This window comes from Drosophila novamexicana, unplaced genomic scaffold (genome assembly GCF_003285875.2).
Source record: "Drosophila novamexicana strain 15010-1031.04,08,12 unplaced genomic scaffold, DnovRS2.1 tig00000008-arrow-pilon, whole genome shotgun sequence".
Lineage (NCBI taxonomy): Eukaryota > Metazoa > Arthropoda > Insecta > Diptera > Drosophilidae > Drosophila > Drosophila novamexicana.
This window is the reverse complement of record NW_020824765.1, coordinates 1980972-2000795: the sequence shown is the minus strand read 5'-3', so window position 1 is coordinate 2000795 and position 19824 is coordinate 1980972. Positions and strand designations below refer to the sequence as shown.

Genomic DNA, 19824 nt, shown 5'->3' with positions numbered 1-19824 from the left:
TAGTATTCCAAAAGCTAATCAGATATTTTCACAATTCATACACTTTAGACTTACAATTTGTATAAAAGATTCAAATATAAATACGTATGTTTATGGATGTTATGGTTATGTGGAGTAGTTAATTCACTTTTTAGCAGCCTTATTCATCCGCATCCTCGAAGCGATCGTCATCATCGTCAAGGCTAAGATTCTGCATGCCACCAACTTCGCCGCCGTTTCGACCAAGCGTAAGCGCATCGTCCACCATCTCCTGGTCATCAAAGGCCATGCCAACACCGCCAGCATCCTCCATTGGATCGCTATCTTCCGAGTTGCTGTCTGCCGAATCTGGGTGCAATGCCTGGCAAGTAGTCATCGCATTGTACATGGTATCCACAGTGTGTATATCATCGGGCAATAGCCAGCACTCGGTTACTTCATCCAGTTGCTGATCGACGGCATCCTCAAAGTTGTCATCGTCTTCGTCGTCTTGGTCATGTTCATCACTGCCGTTGCCCTCGTCATCTTCGTTATTGGCAACAGCATTTCGATGAGGCTCATCCCCAGCGCCATTCTGGCCGTTGACTTCGGGACTTCGGCCCATATAAACGCCTTCCCACTCCACTTTTCGGTCGAGCATAAAATAAATACATTTTCTAGGATTCGACGAAATGCCATGCAGGCTAACTTGTTTCCATTCGATCGAGATCCCTTCAGCAAGATCTGCCGGCTGCCAAGACAGCGTGCTTTATTAAAAACAAAATTAACATAAAAAAAAAAAACAATTACTAAACATTCGAGCATTGTCGAAAAAGTATGCACTCACTTTTGTGAAATATATATTGTACCCTGTCCTACTACCTTATCTCCAAGCTTAAGCTTAATATTATTGGCGGTATATAAGAGACCGTGCTCAGGCGGGCTGATAGGCATTATTAATACCATTTTAATAGAAAATTGTTCTAAAAACACACGACAATAAACAGACTTGCAGACCGTCTGGCAGCGGTAAACTCAGTTAGTGTTGGTTAACGCAAAACATTGCAAAATATTTTTTAGCATAATTGCAATAAATTCAATATTATTGTAATAATTTCTACAAACACAAAATAAGATACTTAATAAAAAAACTCAAAACATGAATATTTAATATATATAAAAAATAATTACAATGAATATTTTTCTGACGTTTGCTTACACTGTGTTCATTTTTTAATAGAGCGTAGCAACTCTGTAATTTCAATTCACAGCGGTTGGTTGAGAGCGTCTTGCACTTTTTTCGGAATATATTTTACGCTGCTTAATAGCTATCATGGGTCGTGCAGTTTATGTCAAATTGTGTATTCTGTAAAATACTTTGAAGTGAAAAAAGAAAAATTAATATACATGGCTTATGTTTTGTACTGCAAGAACCTGTAGCTATTCGTCGCTCTGTTTCTGATCTGCTTTGTTGTTGTCATTGTTGGTGTTCCAGCTCTAATTTCTCCCAGCTGCAGCTGCTAGCATACAAACACATTTGGCTGGAAGAGAACGCCTCACAGCCAACAATGGACATGGAATATGTGAATATTAATGAATTTAACGACCTCGAGCTGGCGACGCGCATGCGCACCTGCAACTATGAAAAATACAAATCTCTCGTGCGCATGCACCTCTCGTTTGAGCTCGAGTTGAATACCGATGAGTAAGTGAATGAGTGTATTTGTTGTATGTGTTAGTGACTGTGCGTTAACTGCGTCGCTTGTAGATTCGATTTACCCTGTCACGAAATTGTATACGAGGACAAAGGCAAGCTCAAGAAGTGGAACAGGCTGTCCAAGAAGCACAGATTGGGTCATGTTGGCAACGCTGCGAGTGTTGCCACCGTGTCCAGTTGTGCTGCTGGCAGCGGCAACAAGTCCGTGGGGAACAGTCCCACAGAGTGCTTGCAGCAACAAATTGATGCAGGCTTTCAAATGCACCTACTGGAGCTAAAGGAATTTTTAATGCTAGAAAAGAGTACGTTTATAAACACATCTATGTATTTTGACATGACCAATAACATTTATTCCCCAGATATTACTCAGGAGGGACTCTTTCGAAAAACTGGCGCTGTTTCACGTCAAAACGAACTGCGCCTACACATACAGCAGGACAAACCGTTGGAGCTAGAGCAGACTGGGTTCTCGGCGCACGATTGTGCAACCGTTTTCAAGAGCTTTCTGGCCGAGCTGCCTGAACCATTGCTGACCGACGCGCATTATCCGGCGCATCTGCAGATTGCACCGCTTTGCCAAGCGCTTACCGAGAGGACGCAGGCCACATTAGAGCGGCAGCAGCATCTTCTTAACTCGGTGCAGTTGCTGTTACTGTTGTTGCCGGAGGAGCATCGGGAGCTGCTGCAGCATATCATGGAAATGTTGCACGCCGTTGCCCTGCATGAGAGCAGCAACAAGATGTCAGCGGAGAATTTGGCTACATTATTTACACCGCATCTAATATGTCCACGCAATCTGCCGCCAGAGGTACTGCACTATACTGCGAAGCGCATGTCCAGCATAATTGCATATATGATTTTGCGAAGCTTGGAGATTTTCGCCGTGCCCGCCAAGCTGGCGACCGATATTCGGGCGTACTTTCTTGAACGCAAACGCAAGAAAACCATGTCGCCGGAGCAAACGCTTGACGAGTCGATATCGGACATCTCAACGGTCAACACGGTGTACACTTTTGTAGATCGTGCTGCCACTGCAGCGGCCACCAATACCAACAACACAGATACGGAATTGGCGCAATTGTATGCCCACATTCAAAGTCTGCCTGAGTCCTCAAAAAAACGGCGACTGATCAAACAGTTTAACAAACAAAATGGACAGGGTATTGCCGAGACAGCTATTTGTTTATTTGCCTATTGAGAGTAAACCCAAACCTTTCTCCTTTCAGGCACTCCATTGCAGTTAGTCGTTATGAATCGATTAAAGAACAACGAGGCGGCTCGTAGTGCAAAATCCCTTGGTGACTCTATCAAAAAACATATATTTCATAAGAGTCTTATGTCGCGTACTCCCAAACGGGCGCCTGCTCTTCAAGCCATGACCGGATCAGAGGTTGGTGTCGGCCGGGCTTATCTGTGTTATATGTACCTTTGCAGATATTATTCACGTTTGATATATTTCTACATTTTCGTATCCGCATATCCATCCATTTGTTTATTTCTGACAAGTGTAAGGTTTAAATTTTGTAGAACCTTTCAATTGAAATCATATATATCTTGTTAATATATCTGCAATGGTATTAAACACTTTTTTATAAGCGTTTTGTACACTAACCGCATGTTTTTTGTGTCCTCGCTTAGACGCCTAATCTATCGCATGCCAAAGCTCCAAAATTGCGTGTGCTCTTCCAAAGCCCCACGCCAGCCATGCCACTGCCCTCATCAAGAGTCACGAAATCATCCGGCATTAACCCACTGCACACACTTCACAAGTCCATCTCATCCACATCTCTAAAGATAGAATCATCTTCGGATAGTAGCAGTTGCGGCGCAAATAGCCACTCAGCTCCCGTGAGCCGGCAGCAATCGCACGAGCTGAACGCTCGGCCAGCTACTGTGCCAGAGCTAGACGATATTGACGCGTGCTGTGTAACGCCGGTAAAGGTCATTTCCGCTGTGGCTCAGCAGCTGCTCAGCGTGGCTGATAAGAAGAGTGTGGCATGGGATGATCGTCGTTTGCTGGATATCGAGGAATACTCGAATCCCTGCACGCCCGTGCAGCAATCTTCGCGCTACAAGTCCGAGCCTAATTTGTGTAGTATGCGGCCACAGGTGCACGACGACGATGAAGACGCTGCGCTGACGCCGATTGTGGAAGTGTCAACAACAACGGCTAGCAATGGCATGGGCAAGTCGCTGACACGCAAGCTGATGAAGGGTGTCAGCATGGGCAATCTGCGTTTTCCCTTCAGCACACCAGAGACAACAAAACGTCTGGTGCGCAGTGTTTCGGCGACTCTAAAGCGCCGTCCCAGCGGCAGCGATGATGCCAAGCATGCTGGGTCCCACTTGCAGAGTGCGGATGCCCCGTTGTTGGAGGATGTGGATGATAGCGATCTGGAGGAAAACGAACAAATTGAAGATGATGATGACGACACCTTGTCCGAGGTAAATGGCAGTTCCAACGAATTGCCTGAAGGCATAGGCATGGCAATCGATGTAAGCTATCATCAGCAGTTGCTGCAGAGCAGTGTTTATCGCAACCTGGATTTGATAACAAGCACGCCAGCGTTACGAATGGCCCGCCGCTCCATGTCGCCCATAACCAAGTCCACACAACGCATGCCCAAAGCCATGCAGGTGAGTCTCGCATGAATAGTTTGCCTAGCATGCTTCCTTATTAGCATGATAATGATAAGCCTTCTGGAAATACGGCTAATGCTTGAACTTTTGCAGGAATCCATTATGACGCCACGGTCCCGCAAGCCTGTGATGCTGCTCAATGCCTTGGGCAATGGCGACAAGCAGCAGAATCAGAGCTTTCTCGAGCAACAGGATGAGGTCCTGACGAGTAAACAGCTGGAGCCACCGGTGCTGCATAGCGAAGATGCGACTTCCCTTGGAGGCTACGCAGACATACTTAGACGTCAACAGAGTTTTGCCAACGTTACCCTATTAACGCAACGGCAACGCACGAGCAGCAGCAGCAATAGCAATAGTACTGAGCTGGAACTGGAGCCTTCAATAATGGGGAAACCCCATAATGCCCTCTCAAGCGATTTTAAGTAAGTTTTGCTATTTGTAACATAGTCACCTGGATAATAATCTTCCGTGCTAATCCTTAGGGAGTATTTGCTTACGCGCAGTGTGTTGACAGCAAGTCCAGCGGATTTGTCATTTGCCAGCCGATCGGATGATTTTGGTGGTGCCAACACCACCCAGGATATTGAGGATTTCGATGAGTCGGAGCTGAGCCCCAGCTTGCTGTATTGCTTGGATGGCAATGAACCGGCAATCGCTTCGCCTCTAGGTAGCCTAAATATCGGTCGCAAACGTTCGGCAGGCTCACCCCTAAAGGCTGCGCTTGTTCAGGACGCTGTGCACAACAAGGAAAACATTTCCAGCCGTGATACGGATGAACATTTGCAAACGAAAAAACTGCTGATTACTTCTCATGGGGAGTATCCAGGCGAAACGGCTCTTTAGCATTAAGTACACCAAATAAGGTTTGCCACATTTAACGTTAAAACCGTTGCACGGTTTTAAAAAACTGTCCCATCAAACATATTGCTTCCGTGAAATTGTTTTCGAAAACAAACCAGCTGTCAGATCTGGCGGCTTTTTAAGTATAAGAAAAACGCGTTTGCTTTGTAACTGGATGCGTTTTCAAAGTACATATATTTTAAATGCATGCCTCCCTAGTAATCAACAAAAAAATATTACTTAAAAATACATTAATAAAAATATTTTATTAACCTTGCCGAAGAGTTTTACATATATAATTTGAGGCCCAATCACTGGTTTTATTATAAGACCACATTTTTTACATAGTATATAAATAAAAATAAAAATTATTTTCACTGAAAGACATTTATCAATTTTTTATAATATTCTTTTTTATAAAATTCGTTCATAAATTACTTAATAGAAGCATAAGCGTTAAAATCGGATTGATTTAAATATTGAAGTATCGATATACTTGGATGTGACTGTTAGGCAACACTGACATTTCCTTCTGAATTGGCATTATACAGCACTCAAACAAAACATCTGATTTTTGTTGACAGCCGCTCGACAACGAGAACAAAACAAAATTTTGATTAAACAAAAGTATTTACTTAAATAATTGTTGCACTACATAAACTATTGAACAACATGGGCACCTGGGTACTTGAGGTGGCCAAAATGGGCATGTACATGGCATTTCCAGTAGCGCTGTTTCACATATTCAATCAGCCCGAGTACTTTGAGGAATGGGTAACCAAAAAGAAGCGCGAGCTTTATCCGCCGGAAAGCAAGAGCCATCACGAGGAACTGCAGCGCGCCATACGTGAACACCACCAGAAGCACGATGCAGAAATGATGCGCGCAATGCAGGAGGCGGAACGCAAGAAGTAAACCCAGAACTACACCTGGTTTGCTTAAAAAATGTATTTGATATCAGCTGTTATATAAGTCAAGTGGCAGGCCGATCCTCAAGTGCGGCAAAACCCACAGAGTAATGCGTTGCTTTGTCACAATCACACGATACCGTTGCTTGTCTAAATAAATAAATAATTGTGAGGTTATTTTTCAGTGTTTACCCTCTTGTAATTTAGTGGAAACTGGAACTTCAAGTTCACTCGTTCGCCCTTATCAGCAGGACTTGCATCACGATTACATGACTCAATTGCAGCAGTGCACATCGCTGAAAAACAATCCACTTATCAATGGATCACGATATGCCCCACCACTTTCCCCGCGCGCGCGCCAACTCTGTCGCCGGCCCGCACTTGTCTGTGCCTGCTCAGAAGTGGCCGTATTATGACGATGCACGGCAGCGCACCCAACACCTTTATCCGATGACCGCCAGGTGACCGTCGAGCCATTGGCTGTACTCGATCAGCTCTAGATTAGATCCACTTTAAGCCATTAACTTCACACAGCAACTGTGTTGCAGGAGCTGCTTCTATCACATTTTCACACGGTATTTACAATAACATCGACAGTTGTAAAATTCCAATAGAACAGATTGTTTTTAAAAGCTGCCGCCGGCTACCAAAGTAATATATAGTATACGCACTGTACTGTGCATTAGATAATGCTTTAAGTTGTGTTCGGGAGCACTGAGTCAGCGCCCGATCGGCTCTGCTCGCGCCTCGGTTCCAGCTGCACTTGATTTATTATTTTCCACGGTAGGAGGGAAGGGTCATCGACGCTGGCAGCGACGCCGACGGCATTCAGTTATGCCCTTATCCAATGCATCGATTTTTCAAGCCAAGTAATGGTTGTCCAGAGGCATTCAGTTTTATTTTAGCCATTGCACCGAACAGAACAGAAACATGGCACAAGCAAAAGTACTGCCACAATATATTGCCGGGCTGTCCGCAGCGTTTGGAGCCTTCTGTATGGGCGCCAGCATGGGCTGGTCAGCGCCTGTAGAGAAAATGTTGACGGAGGAGGAAGCTTACGGGTTTCCAGTGTCCAGCGACCAATTTGGCTGGGTGTCTTCCCTGCTAACACTGGGCGCGACTGTCGTTTGCATACCCGCAGGATTCATTATTGACTGGATTGGACGCAGACCGACGATGTTGGCCCTGATACCACCTTACATGGTGGGCTGGATTCTGATGATCTTTGCGAACAATGTGATGATGCTCTATTTTGGACGTTTCATTCTGGGCGTTTGCGGTGGTGCCTTCTGTGTGACTGCGTCCATGTACACCACGGAGATCTCAACTATTTCCACACGTGGCACACTGGGAAGCTTCTTCCAGCTGAACACCGTCTCGGGATTGCTGTATGGCTACATTGTGGGCGGCTACCTTCCGCTGTTGACCATCAATATACTCTGTGCCATATTACCTCTAATCTTTGCCGCAGTGCACTTCTTTATGCCGGAATCGCCGGTTTATCTGGCCATGAAAGGTCGTCCTGAAGATGCAGCCAAGTCTCTGCTCTGGCTGCGTGGCAAGGACTGCGATGTCAGCTCCGAGCTCAAGGAAATTCTCGAGGAGACAAACAAGAATGCGGATGAGCCCAAGGTCAGCATCTTAAAGATGTTGCGACGTCCCATAACCCTCAAGGGAATTGGCATTGCGGTGATTCTGCAGGCATTGCAGCAGTGGACGGGCATTAATGCCATCATGTTTTACTCCACGTCCATTTTTGAGGATGTTGGTGCTGACCTCAGCGGTCGCATTTGCACCATTCTGATCGGAGCTACTCAAGTAATTATGACACTTGTGGCAACTTTAATAATTGACAAGGCTGGTCGACGCATTCTGCTCCTTATTTCCGCCTTCTTTATGGCCATTACGACCTGCCTGATGGGCGTGTACTTTCAAATGAAGGAAAACGACGAGGCTTCGGTGGCGTCTCTGGGATGGCTGCCCATCACCAGCATACTCGTGTTCATTGTGTTTTTCTCCATTGGCTTCGGGCCCGTGCCGTGGCTAATTATGGCCGAGTTGTTTACCGAAGACGTCAAGAGTGTCGCCGGCTCCATTGCGGGCACGAGCAACTGGTTCTCCGCATTTTTGGTCACAAAACTGTTTCCGTTATTAAAGAACAGTATTGGATCGGCGCCAACATTTTGGATATTTGCTGGAATCGCTGTCGTCGCTTTTGTCTACTCGCTGATTTGTGTGCCGGAGACAAAGGGTAAAACGCTTCCCGAGATTCAGCTATTGTTGGCTGGCGGCAAAAAGAATCACGACACCGAGACGAAGGGCAATTAGAACTGGGCCTAAGCATATATATATACATATGTCTAGTCTATAGCTATAGTCTCTATCAATAAGAATAAACAAATATATTTTCAAATACTTAATTGTTTGCAGCTTTAATGATACATACATATATATGTATGTATGTATGTATGTATGTGGAATAGTACAGCGTAAATTGATTGGTTCGGTAGCATACACACAAAACACATTCATAGACAAATATAACTTCAATATTGCGCCTGGAAGTTTCCAGTAGAAGCTAAGTACATACATACATACATATACGTATAAGCAGATCAAACACTTCCTTGCTAGTTTCTTTGCATTTTATGCGTTCTTCCATTCTCTTATATTTCGTTTGACATACAAGCATGTGCACACATACATACATACATATGTATGGGATATAAGCCGCTATAATATTCCGCTATTTTTCGTGTAATGCAGCCAGAGTATGTATGTATGTACATATGTATGTATTAAAGATCGAGAGTGGCAAAATTTATTTCTTAGCGATGAGAACAAATTGCCAGATGGCAATCGGGTTTCTTATCGCGAACAATGTAGCAAAGGTCATCTCGATTTCTTTAGAACTGCGGTCGCCTTCTGTTTATTTATTCTTCAATGGGAAGTATTCAGTGCTGTTTTCTCTTTACTAAATAATAACTTGCATTTCCCGACTTGGTCTGCGTGCGTTTTGGTTTGTTAGGCCGCAAGTTTTTATCACCCGCCTCACCCCTCTTCCAGTGATACACAGAGGAAATTACCCGTCGACGGGGTCAAATGAATAATGCGTAATTCTCTGTGTAATTCGCGCGCCAGCATCAAAACGTCTTTAATGACCTCGAACCCCAAGGCAATCTATAAATAATCTATAACTAATAAATAATATTGTGAACATCATAAACTTTTATGATCCACTGTGATTTTGCCCAGGTTAAACAACAAATTGTTTAAAATTGCTAGCCAAGAAAGTAATTGCTGCAACTCGTTGCTTTATTTCTTCTGCCGTTTTGTAATTTATTTATTTATTTTTTTCTTATAAAAAATAAAAATTGATGACCGCTGGATTTGAACCAGGGACTGCCCGCTTGATACCCCTCCACTCAAACACTTAAGCCACACAACCTCGTGGCGTCATGCTTGCAAAGCACAAATATGTGTGTATGTGGCTGAGAGTCTTGATGCTCACTTTCGACCAAACAGGAAACTTTGTAGGTTCCCGTTCAGTCAGTCAGTCAGGATAAACACTCTCTTATCAGCTTATCACCCGGCTTACCCCGGCAATGTTTAAATAGCTTCTGCTGCTTTTCAGAGATTCACGTGTTCTATTTTCTCATTATGCTTGGAATCAGACTTAAGTCAAGCAAACCTGCTGCTCAAATGACTTAAGTCAAGAATTTCGGCATTATCAAGATTGTTTTATCCGGACTTAACACTTTTTTACCCTTGCGGAATGACTACAAAATACTTCATCTTTTCTAGAGTTGTGGAAACTAAAACTAGATACTTCACTGTTAACACAGGCGCTTGGAATTATTTGTTGGCTTATTGGACTATTTTTGCGGCCGCCAGCTAGCAGATGCTGAATCTCGAGAAGCGTTTTCCCTTTTGTCTCCGGCACCCAAATCAAGGTCCATACAAAAGCGAATACGCCGATGCCGGAAAAAAATCAAAAAGTTGTCGCCGATCCAATATTATTATTTAATAGCGGAAAGAGTTTTGTGACCAAAAATGCGGAGAACCAGTTTATGGTGCCCGCAATGGAGCCAGCTATACTCTTGACGTCCTCAGTAAAAAGCTCGGCCATAATTAGCCAGGGCACAGGCCCATAGCCAATGGAGCTGGCCACAATGAAGACGAGTGTACTGGTGATTGGCAGCCATCCGATGGAATCCACCGAATCCGGGTCGGTTTCCTTTATTTGAAAATACACGCCCATGAGGCAGCTCGTAATGGCCATGAAGAAGGCAGACACGAGCAGAAGAATGCGTCGTCCAACTTTGTCGACTATCAACGTTGCCACAAGAGTCATAACCAGTTGGGTAGCTCCAATCAAAATAGTACAGATGCGACCGCTGAGGCTTGCACCAACGTCCTCGAAAATGGATGTGGAATAAAACATGATGGCATTAACACCTGTCCACTGCTGCAGAATCTGCAGCATCACCGCAATGCCAATTCCCTTGAGGGTTATGGGACGTCGCAACATCTTTAAGATGCTGACCTTGGGCTCATCCGCATTCTTGGTTCTCTCCTCGAGAATTTCCTTGAGCTCGTAGCTGACATCGCAGTCATTGCCACGCAGCCAGAGCAGAGACTTGGCTGCATCTTCAGGACGACCTTTCATGACCAAATAAACCGGCGACTCCGGCATAAAGAAGTGCACCGCGGCAAAAATTAGAGGTAATATGGCACAGAGTATATTGATGGTCAACAGCGGAAGGTAGCCGCCCACAATGTAGCCATACAGCAATCCCGAGACTGTGTTGAGCTCGAAAAAACTTCCCATCGTACCACGTTTGGCCACGGTAGATACCTCCGTGGTGTACATGGAGGCAGTCACACAGAAGGCACCACCGCAAACGCCCAGAATGAAACGTCCAAAGTACAACATGAGCACATTGTTTGCAAAGATCATCAGAATCCAGCCCACCATGTAAGGTGGTATCAGGGCCAACATTGTCGGTCTGCGCCCAATCCAGTCAATAATGAATCCTGCGGGTATGCAAACGACAGTCGCGCCCAGTGTTAGCAGGGAAGACACCCAGCCAAATTGGTCGCTGGACACCGGAAACCCGTAAGCTTCCTCCTCCGTCAACATTTTCTCTACAGGCGCTGACCAGCCCATGCTGGCGCCCATACAGAAGGCTCCAAACGCTGCGGACAGGCCGGCAATATATTGTGGGATCACTTTTGCCTGTGCCATGTCTCTGTTTTGCTCAGTGGCACGGCTAGAATCAAACTGGCCAACCATTTCTTGGGTTGAAATCTCGTTGCATTGGCTGAGGGCAACACAACGTGTCGTCGATGGCCCTCCTCTTCGACGGGGGTAATTGATAACTGAAGTACAATTTACTATATACCTATTCAAGAATGAACATAAGTTGAGCAAACACAAACAATGTTAAACTAAGTGTAATAAACATGCCAAAAGATAAGTGAGTTTACGACCGCGCATTGGCAAATCGAGATTAACTAATTAACTACGGGTAACTAACCGAAACTATTTTCAAGTAAATATCCCTTTGAGGGGAGCGAGGAGTAGAAGTCCGAGATGCATTCTGTTACTCGGATACTTTTCTTTTCAACCCATCACATTCTATGGAAGGCAACTCAAGATGGTATCTATCACAAAGCTTATGGAGAGGAATTATGAGGAATGAAGTGTGATCAGACAATAGAAGATGTTCAAAGGTTTAAACGAGAATGAAGAACTATCTTCTTCGAAGATTGAATACCCTTGCAAACCGAAGGGTATTCAATCTTTATTTTCGGCAGATCGTTCCGATGGCAGCTATATGATATAGTGGACCGATGTAAGCCCGATTTCGCATAAATGTAGGGAGCATAGTGAAACTTATTAATGCCAAAGTTGGTCAAGATATCTAGATAAACAAAAAAGTTTTCCATATAACAACCTAATTTCGACAGACGGTTCCTATGGCAACTATATGATATAGTGATCCGATGTTGATTGGATTTTGCTTATATATGGGGAGCATACTAAAACTAATATATGCCGAGCTTAGTCCAGATATCTTAATGAACTAAAAAGTTTTTCATACAACGATCTACTTTTTGATACTATGGCAGCTATATAATATAGTGGTCCGATCTAGCCTGTTCCGACATATGTACAGCGTGCCACAGAAAAAGGTTAACTTTAGGATCTAAAGGATGTGAACATTAAATGAAGACGTAACCTCACTGGAAATAGGAGAAAGTTTTTATGGTCAAGGTTTAAAGTTGGTTTCGATCGGCATTGAACTTATTTATATATGTTTTATTATTATTTTTATTCTGTATTTTTATGTATTATATGAAAGTCTACCTCCCAAATTAGGTGTATCTAATCTTATCATATGTGCATATACCTCATACCCCGTCCCCCGTGCCCCGTAAAAAGGGTCGGAGATTTCTCAAGTTTAAATCGAATCTAAACAGATTTATAAACTAAAGATTCGAAAAAACTGTTTATCTGATATTAAGATTATTCCGCTCTAACGGCAATTAATAACTTTTGCTGAATGAGTAGAAAATTGTTGATCCTTACTTTCAGTGCGAAGGTTAAAACTGAATCCTTCACTGCGGCCGGAAAGGCTTGTAAGTGTTGTGTGCTCCATTGAATTATATTTCTTGCCAACGGCGAGCAGCTCTTGAATCTCGTGAAGCGTTTTACCTTTCGTCTCCGCCACGCAAATTAGCGTCCACACGAAGCCGGCGAATGCAATGCCGGAATATACCCAAAATGTTGCCGCTGGTCCAATATTATCCTTCATAAGGGGGAACAGTTTTGTGACCAAAAATGCCGAAAACCAGCTGGCAGTACCCGCAATGGAGCCGGCGACACTCTTGACGTCCTCAGTAAAAAGCTCGGCCATAATAAGCCACGGCACGGGCCCAAGTCCAACGGAGCCAGCCATCATGAAAACGATTATACTGGTAATGGGCAGCCATCCTATAGATGTCACCGAATACGGATCATCATCCATCATTTGGAAATAGACGCCCATTAGGCAGGTGGTAATGACTATGAAGAAGGAGGAAACCAGCAACAGAACGCGTCGACCGACCTTGTCGATTATTAACGTGGCCACAAGAGTCATAACCAGTTGGGTAATTGCAACCAGAATGGAGCACACAACACCGCTGAGGCCCCCACCAACATCCTCGAAAATGGACGTGGAATGGACGTAATGGCATTCACACCTGTCCACTGCTGCAGAACCTGCAGCATCACCGCAATGCCAATTCCCTTGAGGGTTATGGGACGTCGCAACATCTTTAAGATGCTGACCTTGGGCTCATCCGCATTCTTGGTTGTCTCCTCGAGAATTTCCTTGAGCTCGGAGCTGACATCGCAGTCCTTGCCACGCAGCCAGAGCAGAGACTTGGCTGCATCTTCAGGACGACCTTTCATGGCCAGATAAACCGGCGATTCCGGCATAAAGAAGTGCACTGCGGCAAAGATTAGAGGTAATATGGCACAGAGTATATTGATGGTCAACAGCGGAAGGTAACCGCCAACGATGTAGCCATACAGCAATCCTAAGACAATGTTGAGTTGAAAAAAGCTTCCCATCGTGCCACGCGTGGCCACGGTAGATACCTCCGTGGTGTACATGGAGGCAGTCACACAGAAGGCACCACCGCAAACTCCCAGAATGAAACGTCCAAAGTACAGCATGAGCACATTCTTTGCAAAGATCATCAGAATCCAGCCCACCATGTAAGGTGGTATCAGGGCCAACATCGTCGGTCTGCGTCCAATCCAGTCAATAATGAATCCTGCCTGCGGGTATGCAAACGACAGTCGCGCCCAGTGTAAGAAGAGAGGAGAGCCAGCCAAATTGGTCGCTGGACACTGGAAACCCGTAAGCCTGCTCCTCCGTCAGCATTCTTTCTACGGGGGATGACCAGCCCATGCTGGCGCCCATACAGAAGGCTCCAAACGCTGCGGACAGCCCGGCAATATATTGTGGCAGTACTTTTGCTTGTGCCATGCCTCTGTTCTGCTCGGTGCAATGGCTAGAATCAAACTGGCTTGAGCAATCAATGCATTGGATAAGGGCAAAACTCAATGCCGTCGGCGTCGCAGCCAGCTCCGATAGTTTCTGTAACTGGAACTGTGGCGGGAGTATAGCATGGGTTATGGAAGAGCATTTAAGGCCGCGGCAGACAGACGATGCTTAGCTTCGACTTGGAGTAATTGTTGCTGTACCATATGAAAAGTCCTAAAAATCTTAAGGATCTACTGCCTTATGATGATACCCAATGTAAAAATACGCAAACGTACAGTTGAGAGAGTTGATATTTGTAAGTAGCGCGGAATGGATCTAGACCTAGTCGAGCGGCACACACTTAAGTACTTGACTCAAGGGTCGTCTGTCGGTCATCGGGCCAGGGAGGCGGGAATTGGCGTTCTCTGAAGTGTGTCTCGCGGACTTGTTCACAGCTAGACAACTTATACTTTATATATAGAGTAATATATTAGCTTTGCATAAAAAATGCGTAACTCACAGCAATAAATTTCATATATAATCATTATAGTCGGAATCTTAAGATTTCTTGATCAAACATAGGATATATATATACATAGGGTGAAAAAAGTTGATCATGGAAATCCAAATTGGCAAATATTATAAATAGTTCCAATGGAAAGCATTGCTCGAAAATAGTTGTTCATTAAATTTCTTTTAAGCTAGATGCCTTGAAAGGGTGTTTGTAGTTCGGCGTGACAAAGTTTTCATATAGCAAATGTTGTTAATACGAATTTGAAATGTTTAAGAAAATTGTCTAAGATTCCTCAATTTTGTACAATTTCCAAGTGTTTATTAATTATGTTTTGCATTTTTTTTTTTGTTTTGTTTTGTTTTGTTTTGTTGTATCGTGTGTCGTGTTTTATATATAATACGAATTTAAATATATATGCATTTACTTAAGGTCTACAGAATATTAATAAACAGTTTTCGGGCTGCTTTATCGTGGTTCAAATTTGTTGTTGTTTATAGCGTTTGTTAAATGTTTATCATTTGCACTGAGAATATTAACATATTTCTATGATCGAGTCGATTGGAATTGTACAAACTTTTTTGAATTGGACACAAAAAAAGTTGCTAGAAATAAGCTTCTGTCGTAGCGCAATTAATCAATTGATTAATGTTTTAAGTATTACTCGGTTGCATTTAAAAGTTTTAACTGTTTTCTAAGGCTCATGTGTCTCAAATGTGTGTTATGCGTCAAAAAGCAGAAACTTTGTTATAAATCGAATGCAGTTCAGTTAATAAATATTGTGCCTTACAACTTTACATGCTATGGCAGTTTAATTTGTTGGGAGTTTTCTTTTAATTTTCTTTTGTTTACGACATGCTGTTATTAAGCCTTATTTGAACAAATGCAAATGCAAAGCTAAGCACGTCTACTTACAATATGAAACATATCTGAAATTTCGAGTGCTTTAATCCTTCGCATCCTGGCCATTTGATTTGTTTTATTTGGCGCTTCTTTTGAATTATTCAACTTGTTTCTGCTTTACGGTGCATTTTTATCCTTTCCTCGTTATTTATTTTCTGCACATATACAAATATATCTCTCTATATATATATATAGATATATATGCGTGTGTGTGTATAAACAGATTTACGTACATAAAAATATATAATTATTTGTATAAAAAACTAATACAATGTTGCATGTATATATCTCTATTATTTATTATTATACGTGTGATTCTGTGTGTGTGTGTGTGTGAAATTGGCTGCATTTATAGAAGAAAGAGAAAACATAATTTAACAATACATCAATAATTATAAAACATCTGAAATACACATAAATTGCTTATCAACAAACACACACACACACACACACTCGCAAATGCAAAGAATATCAAAATGTTTTTTATTGCGTTTATCAAAATATTGCAAAAGCTATGTAAATTAACATATTTGTATGTGTGTGTGTGTGCGTGTGTGTGTTTGTTTTTTTTATCAAATAAATTAGCACAAAGTACAACAAAATCTTCAAATCGTTTTTATCGTGTGTGTGTTGTGTATTAAAATTTGAATCTATGAAATCTTGAATTATTTCTTTTTGTTGTTGTTGTTGTTGTTGTTTTTTGTCTACTATGTAATGTTTTTACGTAGTATATTTAAGCGCTTAGAGAACTATTAGATTTGCATTTTGTATTGAACAGCGGCAATTGTCAATTAAATCTTATGAGTTGTGTGTAGCGGATCGTGTGTTGTATAGACTTGACTTTAGACTATATATATTTTATATATATATATATGTATATATGTATATATGTATATATCATTTTTACTTCTTCTTATTTTGTATTCTGTTTTAATGCCGTTCTTTCTCTTGTCGTCGCTTTAGCTTCTTCCTCTTCAACTTCCTCGTCAACTTGTTCAAGTTTAGCTGCTCATTTGTTGCTTTTTAATGCCTCTCTCATAATATTATTTTATTTGTTGCTTTGTTTTCGTCGTTTCCATCATCGTTATCCCACTTCCGTTTCTTTCCTCTCTCTCTCTCTCTCTCTCTTTCTCCCTTGCTCTCTCTTTCTTTCTCGGTTACACTGTCGTCCCCGCCTGCGCGTTGGTGGTTGTTGCTGTTGTTGTTGTTGGCTTAGGCCTCGCTCTTCTTCTTCTCCTTCTTCTTCTTCAAAAACGATGGCGTGCGCAGGCCCTTCTTCTTCTTCTTGTCTTTCTTGGGTGAACCGTCCGTGGACACATCCTGGAACCGTAATAGAAATTTGCAGTGAGAATATCGTTTGCGTCTAAGTTAGTAAAACGGCGCAGCGAGAAATGCTGTTAATTTAAGAGAGAGTTAAGAGTATCGGGAGAGACCCGAGTAAAAGTACCTATTCTGTATATACTACACCGGATATATGTGAAATACGAAGACTATAGCTATTAAATCTTGAGAGATATACCCCAAAAACAGGATTTCGAGCTTAATCGATTGCTTGGAAACGGGGCAAGTTTTCGATGACAGGAAACAAACCCGTACTCGAATAGGTTCTGAGATCAACGGACAGACGGACGGATATGGCAAGATTGATGCTGACCAAGAATATATATATGCTTCATGGGGTGGGAGATGCTTCCTTCTGCATGTTACATATACAATTTTACAATTTTCGATGGGTTCGACGAGTCAAATCCAACGCTAACATTTCATAATCTTTTAGAGCTAGAGACATAAATATAACATATGCAGAACCAGTTATTTTTTTTTTCGATGTCTTCGCCCATTTTTATATGTTCCCATTTGGAAGCTCTATGGAAAACCTGAATATGTTATTAAGATCGGACTACAAATACCGATTTGATTCAAAAGTGAATTATGAATAATCCTTTCCAAGGGCATACGCTTCGCAGTTTGCATTTATGCCCGTGGTTAGAGGGTATCTGCTAGTCGAGCACTTTTGTTATGCAGTTGGATTTCGCCGTAGACAACTTACCTCTTTACTGCTCTGTGAGAAGGTGCTCAGGTGCGCCTCCGAATGGTCGCCGTTTTGTACGTTTTCACCTGTTGAGTGCAGATAAGGAAGATCGACAAATTAGAAATATTGGATGATTAATTGGGGTTGCCGGGGCCACCAGATGTCATTATGTAACTCAATGGACGTACACAAAATCATATAGTATGTATTATTTGAAATACTCTTCACCATTAAAGGACGCGTACAAAGATTAAGTTCTCTTGGAGAACCGAAAACATGTAGGATGTCAGTATATATATTATGTATATGTATGTGAATATATATGTATTTTGTGAGGTTTTAGTACAAAAATGTTAGCTAAACAAACACAAGCATGCATACAATAATTAGCGACAAACAATTAACAAACATTTAAAAATGAAAAAGTGCAAAAAATGTTACCTGCTGTTGTTTTTCTTGCTTTTTCTTTTTGTAACTTACATTATTTGATATATATATATATATATATATTTATATATTATTATATATATATATATATAAATATATGTATGATTAAAGCTTGCGCAGGACATTTATTATAGCTTGGAGAATGAAAGTATCTTAAGAATATTTTGTGCTTAATTATAGTACATGGCCAAAATTTTGTTGGCAAAGAAAAATAACAGAAAAGACAATTCATTTAGAAACTTTTAACATAATTAACAAAAAAAAAACAAATGTTCAAGTGCCGAGCTGAGCAATAATTGGATCGATTTAAAAGGAATGGTTGGAGCCTACTTGGCCCTGGTTCTCCGCACCACGCCCTTGATATCATCTCGCATCTGGGAGATGCGCGTGCGACAATCATAGATGACGGCGCGATTGTGCAGCTCGTGGGCGCGTATGATGCTGTTCAGCAGATGCTGCAGCTCCAGCTCCAGCGTGCTGAGCAGACGCTGCAGTGCCTCCGCCTCGGCACAGCTGTGCGACGAGGACGTTGGCGTCGTTGGCGGAGGCGTCTCGGAACCGGCCAGCGCCACATAGCTGTAGGTGTGGCAAAGCGCCGGCGCCGAGTTGCAGCGCTGCAGCAGCGATGTGGAGGCTGTGGGCGAGGCCAGTGGAGCCCGGGACGGCTGCTCCGAGGATTGCAAGAGATGCACGGTGCGCTGCTGCATCGCCAGCTGTTGCGATATATAGTGTATCTCGTCGTCGATGACCTTCTCCAGCTTGGAGCGGAACTCCTGCTCGTGCGCTTGCACGGACTGCACGCACTCCGTGTTGCGCAACGAGACATTGATGAGAATCTCAATCGAGGAGGTCTTCAGCTGAGATTCCGCCTCCGGCGAGCTGCTCAACGTCAGCCTAATATGCTTGCCCTGGCTGTACGCCTCCGCCTCCTGGGTGGAGGAGTCGTTGCTGGTGGTGCAATGGCGCTCGCGTCTGCCAGTTCCGCTGCCGTTTATGTTGTTGTTATTGTTGTTGGCGCTCAGTCCGCCCAATCCGCTGTCGTCGCCGTTCTGGTACATGGCCTGCTCGGCCTCCGGCCTGTCAGTCGCAATGCCGTCATCCTTGGGCAGCGCATGATTGTCCGGCAGAAAGCTGCGCAGCGTGTAAGTGCTGGGATACATGCTGTCATCGTCGCGGTCGGGCTCCGGCTGGGATTCGTGCATGCTCAACATGGAGCTGAACTGCGCGGTCAGTTCGTCCAGCGAGTCGTCGGCGCTCTGCTGGCAACTGCTGCTGGTTACCGCACTGTTATTTCTCTGCTTGCGCGTCGGCGTCCGTTCCAGCTGTATCTGCATTTCGGAAACGTAGGAGGGCGAGGAAGTCTCGGCTGGCGCTGCGGCCGGACGCTTGCCGCTTGCGCTGAGCACATTGAGCATCCGACGCTTGGCAAAGCTCAGATTGGCCAGATCTATAAAGGAGACGACACGCTCGCGCTGCTCGGATACCGTCTGCCAAATGCTTTGGTTGGCCGGATGCAGCAGGATGCTGGGCGCATTCGCCAGGGGGCAGTTGAAGCCATAGTGCGAGAAGGTGCGAAACGGTGCAGCCGGCGGATTCATTATGCTATAGCTGCTGTCACCTGTCCATTGTCTGCTGCTTGCCTGCACAGGTGTGCTGCTGGCAGCCAGATTCACAGAGAAGCTCTCCTCCCCGCCGCCCACCGTGTTGCTGGTGTTCAAGGTGCCGTTGTGGCTGTTGCTGCTGCTGCCATTGCTCAGCAGCGGATAGTTGTGCCTATATGTGGCATCGATTTTGTATATTACGTTAGCCTGGACGCACTGAAGCCG

At 43.6% G+C, this 19824-nt stretch overlaps 7 protein-coding genes across 8 annotated transcripts in view; 3 read left to right on the top strand and 4 right to left on the bottom strand.

Annotated features, from left to right (window-relative positions):
• Positions 1 to 126: 126 nt before the first annotated feature.
• LOC115765556 (methylosome subunit pICln) lies at positions 127 to 1044 on the bottom strand. Its single transcript, XM_030709197.1, has 2 exons — positions 806 to 1044; positions 127 to 725 (listed from the first exon to the last, which is right to left on the bottom strand). The coding sequence occupies exons 1-2, from the start codon at positions 922 to 924 to the stop codon at positions 140 to 142; spliced, it is 705 nt and encodes a 234-aa protein (XP_030565057.1). The 5' UTR covers positions 925 to 1044; the 3' UTR covers positions 127 to 139.
• Positions 1045 to 1327: 283 nt separating this feature from the next.
• LOC115762295 lies at positions 1328 to 5368 on the top strand. The gene is made up of 7 exons (XM_030704465.1): positions 1328 to 1663; positions 1727 to 1977; positions 2035 to 2835; positions 2902 to 3065; positions 3314 to 4312; positions 4409 to 4737; positions 4798 to 5368. Exons 1-7 carry the CDS (start codon positions 1527 to 1529, stop codon positions 5156 to 5158), a joined length of 3042 nt encoding a protein of 1013 aa, XP_030560325.1. The 5' UTR covers positions 1328 to 1526; the 3' UTR covers positions 5159 to 5368.
• Positions 5369 to 5723: 355 nt separating this feature from the next.
• LOC115768659 (protein PET100 homolog, mitochondrial) lies at positions 5724 to 6247 on the top strand. The gene has a single exon (XM_030713368.1). The coding sequence runs from the start codon at positions 5828 to 5830 to the stop codon at positions 6068 to 6070; it is 243 nt and encodes an 80-aa protein (XP_030569228.1). The 5' UTR covers positions 5724 to 5827; the 3' UTR covers positions 6071 to 6247.
• Positions 6248 to 6964: 717 nt separating this feature from the next.
• On the top strand, positions 6965 to 8483 carry LOC115768581 (facilitated trehalose transporter Tret1-like). Its single transcript, XM_030713266.1, has one exon. The coding sequence runs from the start codon at positions 6994 to 6996 to the stop codon at positions 8389 to 8391; it is 1398 nt and encodes a 465-aa protein (XP_030569126.1). The 5' UTR covers positions 6965 to 6993; the 3' UTR covers positions 8392 to 8483.
• Positions 8484 to 8952: 469 nt separating this feature from the next.
• On the bottom strand, positions 8953 to 11562 carry LOC115768426 (facilitated trehalose transporter Tret1-2 homolog). Its single transcript, XM_030713026.1, is given in 1 exon segment — positions 8953 to 11562. A coding segment is annotated over 1 exon segment (1545 nt). The 5' UTR covers positions 11360 to 11562; the 3' UTR covers positions 8953 to 9814.
• Positions 11563 to 12418: 856 nt separating this feature from the next.
• Positions 12419 to 14232, bottom strand: LOC115768517 (facilitated trehalose transporter Tret1-2 homolog). The gene is given in 3 exon segments (XM_030713139.1): positions 12419 to 13300; positions 13303 to 13900; positions 13902 to 14232. Coding segments are annotated over 3 exon segments (1500 nt in total). The 5' UTR covers positions 14109 to 14232; the 3' UTR covers positions 12419 to 12605.
• A 1806-nt stretch (positions 14233 to 16038) lies between these two features.
• LOC115765126 (protein hu-li tai shao) overlaps positions 16039 to 19824 on the bottom strand; it is a 31718-nt gene continuing 27932 nt past the window's right edge. For both annotated transcript variants that reach the window (XM_030708549.1, XM_030708554.1), the window contains 2 exons: positions 17570 to 17637; positions 16039 to 16845 (listed from right to left, as the gene is read on the bottom strand). In XM_030708549.1, the coding sequence (XP_030564409.1) occupies positions 16732 to 16845; positions 17570 to 17637 (182 nt within the window). In that variant the 3' untranslated portion in view covers positions 16039 to 16731. The remainder of the gene's footprint in view (positions 16846 to 17569; positions 17638 to 19824) is intronic.

Coding starts and splice junctions, on each gene's coding strand:
- LOC115765556 (XM_030709197.1), bottom strand. CDS start 924: ATGGTATTAATAATGCCTATCAGCCCGCCTGAGCACGGTCTCTTATAT. Junction 726..805: donor ACAATATATATTTCACAAAA/GTGAGTGCATAC, acceptor TTTTTAATAAAG/CACGCTGTCTTGGCAGCCGG.
- LOC115762295 (XM_030704465.1), top strand. CDS start 1,527: ATGGACATGGAATATGTGAATATTAATGAATTTAACGACCTCGAGCTG. Junction 4,313..4,408: donor GCATGCCCAAAGCCATGCAG/GTGAGTCTCGCA, acceptor GAACTTTTGCAG/GAATCCATTATGACGCCACG. Junction 4,738..4,797: donor GCCCTCTCAAGCGATTTTAA/GTAAGTTTTGCT, acceptor GCTAATCCTTAG/GGAGTATTTGCTTACGCGCA.
- LOC115768659 (XM_030713368.1), top strand. CDS start 5,828: ATGGGCACCTGGGTACTTGAGGTGGCCAAAATGGGCATGTACATGGCA.
- LOC115768581 (XM_030713266.1), top strand. CDS start 6,994: ATGGCACAAGCAAAAGTACTGCCACAATATATTGCCGGGCTGTCCGCA.